This window comes from Dryobates pubescens, chromosome 24, assembly GCF_014839835.1.
Source record: "Dryobates pubescens isolate bDryPub1 chromosome 24, bDryPub1.pri, whole genome shotgun sequence".
In the NCBI taxonomy this organism is placed as follows: domain Eukaryota; kingdom Metazoa; phylum Chordata; class Aves; order Piciformes; family Picidae; genus Dryobates; species Dryobates pubescens.
In genome coordinates, this window is record NC_071635.1 from 5462831 (window position 1) to 5471002 (window position 8172).

General features: G+C 43.5%; 1 protein-coding gene across 6 annotated transcripts in view; it reads left to right on the forward strand.

The window, feature by feature from the left end:
• The window catches only part of METTL14 (methyltransferase 14, N6-adenosine-methyltransferase subunit), a 35060-nt gene extending 28435 nt beyond the window's left edge, over window positions 1-6625 (forward strand). For all 6 annotated transcript variants that reach the window (XM_054172731.1, XM_054172734.1, XM_054172732.1 and 3 more), the window contains 3 exons: window positions 1855-1971; window positions 4217-4427; window positions 4854-6625. In XM_054172731.1, the coding sequence (XP_054028706.1) occupies window positions 1855-1971; window positions 4217-4427; window positions 4854-5167 (642 nt within the window). In that variant the 3' untranslated portion in view covers window positions 5168-6625. The remainder of the gene's footprint in view (window positions 1-1854; window positions 1972-4216; window positions 4428-4853) is intronic.
• The last annotated feature ends 1547 nt before the right edge of the window (window positions 6626-8172 follow it).

The following is an 8172-nucleotide window of genomic DNA, read 5'->3' on the forward strand; positions in this document are numbered from 1 at the left end:
TGATGTTTTAATTCTGTTCAGCAGGAAGAGGCCCAAGAGTTTATTTTTGTCATTGACTTCTTCTGTATAGAATTCTCCACAGTAACTCCTGAGGGATGTTTTGTTACTGTGGTAGAGGATGTAGGATTTTGAGGGGATTAAATAAGTGTATCTGGCATTAACTGTTTAGATAACTGTTAGTTTTGAGATGTGGTGTATATGAGGAAGCGTGGTCCTACAGAGTTTAGAAAGCTGTACTGCTCTCTTGCTTTTGATGTTGCCATGTTGAGTCCATTCGCATTTTATTTCTTTTTAACAGAATTCTTAAGAGTTTTCTGCCAGAAATACTCATGCTAGTAGAAAGGTGCTGCTACTCCATAAAGTGAGATAGAATTGTGTGCAATAGCACTGCTTATTTCCAGAGAACACATGGAGTTTAAACAGGTTTAGTGCTAGTGAGCTCTACAAAGTTTTATAACCCTGTAAGATTTCGGAGTTTGAGTAATCTTTCTGTGTGCCAGGGTAGCACTGTTTGTGTTGAGGGGGTGGTGGAATAAGAATTTCCAGCTCTTGCAGTGCTGAAACATTCTTTGCTTAGCTCGAGCGGTGCTTTCTGTGGAAACAATATGGCATTTGTTAGAGGACCACATGTGGTTGCTAATCTGTTTCCTTTGTCTGCTGTTCGTTTTGAGGTTGGTTAAAATAGCTGTTTCAGAGAGAGATTTTGGCCACAGGTACATTTTTGGTAGCTGGGCAGATCCTGAATGCAGCAACAGCCAAAAGAGCTTAATGCCCCATTTGCTCCCTTTCCAAGACAACACTCTCAGAACTTAAAAACTCAAGAGCCATCTAACTTTGGGGGATTTTTTGGTGGCGTTTTTCTGTTTTGGTTTTGTTTGTGGGTTGGTGGGTGTTTTGTGTTGTTTTAGTTTTCACAGATACAGGAAAACACCACAAAATGGTAGCAATGGCTTTTAGCTATTTCTCTTCCTGGTTGTAGAACTCTGCGTTGATGTGAAAAGTTACCAGAGCGCAGGTATTAGTGGAGACGGGGACTGATTCTGATTCAATTTAAGTGTCACTAGGTAAAAATGAGTGCAGAGTTCCATTAAAAAGCTATTGAAAAGAGAATGATACACAGACAAGTTGATGAGAAACTGGACGTGAGCCAACAGTGTGCGCTTACAAGTCCAGGAGGCCAATGGCATCCAGGGCTGCATCAAAAGAAGCATGGTCAGCAGGTTGACAGAGGCAGTTCTGCCACTTTGCTCACCTCACCTGGAGTACTGTGTCCAGCTCTGGAGACCTCAACAGAGGAAGGACGTGGACCTGATGGAGCAAGTCCAGAGGAGGGCCACAAAAATGATGAGGGGGCTGTAACACCTCTGCTACAAGGACAGACTGAGGGAGCTGGGGTTATTCAGCCTGGAGAAGAGAAGCCTCCAGGGATATCTAATAGCAGCCTTCCAGTATCTCAAGGGGGCCTACACGAAGGCTGCAGAGGGACTGTTTACACAGGTCTGCAGTGATGAGGGGCAGTGGTTTGAAATTAGAGAAGGGGACATTTAGATTGGATGTTAGGTACACGTTCTTTAGCGTGAGGGTGGTGGAACACATGAACAGGTTGCCCAGCTCAATATTTGAGGCCACATCCCTGGACGTCTTCAAGGTGAGGCTCAACAAAGTTCTGAGCAACCTGATCTAATGGAGGATGTCCCTGCTGACTGCAGGGAAGTTGGACTAGATGACCTTTGGAGGTCTCTCCAACCCAAACCATTCTATGATCCTATGATCAAGTATCTACATGAACGTTCAGCTTAGGTTACTTAAGTGTTTGGTGTAGTGTGAACTGTTTTATCTGTCTACAACATTTAGTGTCTGCGCAAATGGGGTTACAGAAGATGTGAAGACATCTGTTGGATTAAAACCAATAAGAACAATCCTGGAAAGACCAAGACTCTAGACCCTAAGGCTGTTTTCCAGAGAACCAAGGTAAGGATTTGGTTCAATTTGTTCTCTGTTTCTATCCTGTCTCTTCATGCTAGTGAAACACCCAGTGTCCCACAGGATGAACTTTTGTCCCCTTTTAGACTTCAGTCAGTGTGAGACAGAGAAATGTCACCTGCATTTAACACTGGTTGGTGAGTTTTTATTCTCTAAATGTGGTACTTACTTGAGCCTTGTTGAAGTGTGGGTACCTGAGGAGGTTTTAGAGATTGATGAACAATAATGAAACAGAAACTGAATTAGAAAATATTAATGTATGTGGCAGTGGTTTTGACCTGGGAGATGTTTCAGTTATGGATAAATGGTAAATAAGCAGTTAGCCTATTAGCAACCTCCTTTCTAGGTTAGGGAAGAGGATTCGCAGGTGGAGGAACACCTACAGAATGGAACTAAACTTGGCAGTAGAATGTGACTAAATGTCGAAAGAAGTCTTCCAAAGTGTAGATTATGAAGTCCTCTGATTTAAGAGACTCCAGTGCTATTAAAACCATTACAATGTAGCTAGGATGAAGAAAGAGTTAGGTTGGGTGTACATGGGTGTAACTGTGGCACTTGTACTGAATGTGGAGTTGGGTGACAGTTTAATAATTTGAAGTGCCATTAACCTCAGGACTCATTCCACATTAATTCATTACTCATTGGTATTAAACATCCTCAGCCCTGTTCTCACATTTGCTGGTTTTTAGGAGTGTATGCTTCTCTTTCAGATACCTGGAGTCTTTCTTTCCCTTGCATTTACATTAATTAGAAGTTTGAAAGCGTGCTACACTGGTTATAAATATTCAGAAGTACAAATACTGTGTGTGTTGCACGTAGCGTTGCAAATATGTGCACTCACTCGTGAGGGAGAAGTTAAACCTAACACAGGAGGATCTGGGGAGGAATTTCTGTCTTTAACAGAGGATGGTTTCTGGTATTAGAGAATTTCTGTTTATTGAGCAAGGGGTGAGCTGAGGTCACTGTTCACAATAAACATTGCAAACCGAGCTATTTTATTCTGACTAAATAAATAGTCTGTTGTGCAATGTTTATTTACCAGGGATTCCAACAGCAAATGCTGTGCTGCTGTGTTCAGGTAACTCTAGGTGGATGCTTTATCCTCTGCCACCTGTTCTAGAATCTAAGGTACTAAAGGAATGACATTTCTCTAATTTACAGAAATAAAGTGTTCTAGATAGAACAGAAGAGAATCAACCAGGTTGGATGGGGCTTTGCTTGATGGCTAGCTTGTTTAGCAGTATTCTGCCTTTTTATGTAGCTAAATTTAAGATCTGAAAACTCTGTAGGTTGGGTGCAGTTGACCACCTGCATACATTTGGTAGGTCACCTATTCTGCCTTTCGTATTTATTCACTAGCTCTTAAAACTCTCCTCAAAAATCTGGAAATGATCATTTTGTCTGCAACTTTTTCAGAGCCATCTGGTGGTGTTTAATGAATCAGTGGTTTATGATACTGGGGAAAATGGCTCATCTGAGCTTTACATTGCCAGAAACAGAACTCTGAAATGAGTACAAGGAACCCTCTGTACATCCTGTACCAATTACAGTGATGTCTCATTCATGGATTCTATGTACTAGTCACTTAAAATGATCTATGGTGGTTTAGAGGAAAGGAAAGCAAGGCATGTTGCAGTTAAGAACACTTGGAATGCTGATGGAGTTGGCTGAGAGTGCATTTACAATTTGATAGTTGTTTGGTTTTACTTGTTTGATACAGTGATACCTTTTAGAAAGATCTGATGGTGAAGGCTGCTTCTGTAACAGAGGTACATGATGAAAAGTACATCTTGTGTTCACTGAGAGTTGTGGAAGTTATTTGTGTGAATAAAGGCATGATCAGAGTGCTGATACAAGCGTTGATGACAATCACTAGTGCCTTGCTCTTGCCAGCACCTCGTTCTTTCTTTCCTCATGGTGATTTCTCAGCGTTTCCAGCTTAAAGCCCTAACATTGCACTAATTGGAGAAGTCCATGTCCAAAACTTCTGTTTGAGTTTTACCACTCTATAGCATAGTTCAAGCCACATATAGCTGACATTGCTTTTAAAAGACTCTTTTGGTAGCTCCAGCTTGGTTTGTTCTTCATGTTCATGCTTCCGACTTCTCTGTACAGGAGAAGGATCTCCTCTGCCTAGAGCTTCTTTCTCTCTGTGGTGCTCAAACCACAGACGTGGGTGCTGCAGCAGCCGTGCAGCATGTGACAAGGTGCTGTGTCTATTGTGCATGTGCAGGAGCACTGCCTCATGGGCATTAAGGGAACTGTGCGTCGCAGCACGGATGGGGACTTCATCCATGCCAATGTTGATATTGACCTGATCATCACAGAGGAGCCTGAAATTGGCAACATAGAAAAACCCGTGGAGATTTTCCACATCATTGAGCATTTCTGCCTTGGACGGCGACGTCTTCATCTCTTTGGAAGGGACAGTACAATTCGACCAGGTAACTCGACTTTTGACAGATACACAGAAACTGTAATTTAATAACTCTTCCATCATCTGAGGGCACTTGATGGGGGGGTTCTGCTGCCGATCTAGTCTGGTCACAGAGAGGCTGGAAAGCATTGCTGTGGTGTAAGAACAGGTAGGAAGGAGGCAGAAGGGGTCTTGTGAAACCACAGAGGGAATATTCCCATAGCCAGGCATAATTAAAAAAAAGAAAGAAAAGAAGCCTTTAAGAATATCAAACTCAAATCTGAACTTCTCAACACCTCTGGCTTTCCTGGAGGTGCCCTTTCCTTTCTGATCAGTGCAGGTGATGTGTAGGTAAGTGTCTGTCCCTATCTACTTCAGTTGTCATTTACTAGGCAAAGGACAAGGCCCCTGAAGCCTGACGTTTGCTGTCGCTGACACTGCCTTTGTTCCCCAGGTTGGCTGACTGTAGGACCCACCCTCACCAACAGCAACTTCAATGCAGAAACATACTCTTCATACTTCACAGCTCCTAACTCCCACCTGACGGGCTGCACCGAAGAGATAGAGAGACTTCGTCCCAAGTCACCACCACCCAAGTCCAAGTCTGACCGGGGCGGTGGTGCTCCCAGGGGAGGAGGACGAGGAGGGACATCAGCAGGGCGAGGAGAAAGGGGCAGAGAGAGGAACAGAACTAACTTCCGGGGTGAGAGGGGTGGCTTCAGAGGGGGACGTGGAGGGACCCATAGAGGAGGCTTCCCCACCCGCTGATGACTGATAGATAATGATTCTTCCCCTAGTCCTGTGCCTCCTCTCTGAATCTTTTTCTTAGTCTTGTTTTGCTAAAGTGAATTATTCTGAGACTGAAGCTAGATAACTTTTGGAATTGTTTTTGGTACAAGCAGTAACAGGTACCTGCCTTCCAGTGACCAGCCTGGCACATCACCTCACCCAGCAGGCAGGTTCTGCACCTGACAGCACTGAGCTTGGCCTCCTGACAGCTGCTGTTTGTCCAAGCAGAGCACACCCCTGCTTCAAACCACGGGTAGGATCAAAGTGGAGACACTTGCTTTTCTGTTATGAAACTTCCAAGCTGTGGGGGCTGCCTTGACTGTCATTTTCTCCAAAACACAGTTTGCTCTTCCTTCCATGGAGTTTGGGGTTTGGACTGACTTGAATAATAAGATGGAGTAGGTATGAAATGCAGTTCTGAACTGCGTGGCCATAGCAGGCTTACTCTAATTCATCACAGAACTAAAACTGCTGTGTCTATACTGACACCTATTTTACCTTCTCTTAAACCAAGGAGCAAGTTGAATAAATAGAATTCTATTTTTCCTTACTTTATTTAAATTTCCCAAACTATGCCTGGGAATAGGGAACAAACTTGTCCTTCATTTGTGGTGTATATACACTCATTTCTCATGTGTGTAGTGGGGAGAGGGGTAAATCTGTGCCGTTGTGTGGTGTGCTTCATGGACAGCAAGAAGCTGTGTGTCCGTGTGCAGTCCAGAACTTCTGCAGAGGTCTGGATTGCTTCTGGAGTAGGGATTGTCATAGCTGGGAATAGCCTTGTTCTTTGGTAGGGAAAACCAGTTTTACTGCAGTGGTGGCAGTGTGAGTAGTAGAAAGGCCTCACTGGAGGCATTGTTAATGTGAGGTGCTGTTCTAAGAGCTCCTGAAAATACCCAGCTCGGTAAGGAGGGCACAGCAAGGGATCAGAAGTTTGCTTTGTCTGGAGATGTTAGGCAAATGGAAATATGGACCGTTGGTGATCAGCTCCGGAGTGCTGTGCAAGAAGGAAGCAGATTGTTGTGGTGTGTACAGTGTTTGGTTTTAGCAAACCACGGCTCTGAACTGCTTGGTCAGTTCTGGGTAGAATGAACAGAATTGCTGAAGTCTGTCTTAGGTGTTGGAAAATTGGCTTTTAAGTCTCATAATGTTTCACTGTTGAAGCCCAGATTTTAAGTAACTGTCCTGTAAAGCAGTGGATTATTAAACTTGTTTATCAAAGCTCATGGTTGAAATATTTTTCTTAATGTTTTGTGGGTTTGTTCTCTGAGGTTTGGGAATTGCTGTTTTACTGTGGTTTCCTCCCTACTGGTGTAAGGAGTAGGCAGGAACTGTTCTTCTGGTGCATTCTTTTTGGTTCTTCCTCAGAAAGTAAATACTGGACTTGCAACTTCAGGAAGGTTGAGTTTGTGCCAGTGACAAACAGTTTTTGTTTTTCTCAATGAATAGAAAATGTTAATTCCCATTTCCCCCTTTTAACTACATGTCCATAGCTGATGGTTCAGTGTGTGGGCTGCTCTTAGCAGAAGACTAGGCTACACTGAAGAGGAGACTCATAAATAACTGGTTGAGATGCACATCTTTACTGTTTTGCAGAGGCTGGGGTGCTGCTCAAGGCTTTAGTAAATTGGGAAATCAATTGAATGTGGTCTTGTTTAAAAAATCTGCCAGATCAATCCCTCTTGGGTATGCAGAGTTTGGGTTCTTGGGATTCTCCCTCAAAGCTTAAACAGCTCCAGACATTGCTGAGCTAGCTGAATAGGCCAGCTTCCCTGGGCAGTGTAATGTACATCTTGTTGACAAGCAGCTGACTTCACTGTTGTGCTGGAGGTTAATGGACAAGGAAATGGAACTTCCTAGGTGTCCTCTATGAAGCCAGATGCCTGCCAGTCCTGCTCTGAAGGTGGCTTCAACTGCAAGAGATTGTCTGTAAAGGTAAGAGTGTGGTGCCTGGGGGTGTGTACCCAAAGGCTGGGTGTGGTGTACTTGTGGTGATGGAGGCAATGGTTAGAAAATGCTGTCGTGAGACACTGTCCACTCTCCTTGCTGCCACCCCCTCCCCCCCGCAATCATACACTAAAAGCATCTGGCCTTTTTTAATCACTGTTGCTTTGGACCATATTTGAAGTGGTGTCTAGAGCTGAAAAGCTTTTAATTTCATTATTGGTTGTCAGTTAATGTCTCAGTTGTAAAGCTCGAGGAGGATAATGCTCCTGATCAGGGAACTGATGAATATTTCATTTACCACAAGTAAAGGAAGACTCGGTTGGAGCTTGCTGCCCTTGGAGATAAAATGCCTAACAAATTTCTTCCTTTTTAATTGTATTGAATGCATAATGGCACCAGTCTGATTTGGTGCCTGTCTAGATCTTGTCTCATCTTACCATTCTGGAAGAGGCTTACAGTGCTCTGAATAGCTTACACCCTCTAGGGATTAAGTGAAGGATTTGACAATTGCACTAATAAAAGATATTTGGGATGCCTCAGCATGTAGCTTCAAAGGGATGTCAAGATCTTGGTCAGCTGTCAGTCTTTGTGTGTAGATCCTGACATTGCTTTGAGAACATTCCTACTTTCAGACACTGTTGGCTGAAGTGTTGGATGTGCCCTGGGGGGTTTGAAGTTTTTAATGGCCACAGGCTCATTGTTTATGTTCACAGATAGTGAACGCTTTGTTCAGTGCAGTGGCATTTAGACTGCAGGGTAAAGAACAATTTTGATCTAACGATGGGATTAAATGACATTTTCACCCAGATGCTTTAAAATCCTTGGCAGGGGATAGAAATATCCAGAATGCACTCTAGAAAGAATAAATGTACATTGATCAGAGTTGCTGGTCTTGTTTCTTGAACATGGCTGAGGATACGCTGAGTAACTAAGAGATAAGGAGACTCCTCCTGGCTGTAGTAGAAAAAATGATTGCTGCCTCTCAAACTGGTGAAGTTGAACACTGCAGTAAAAACTGCCCAGTGTAATGGGATGAA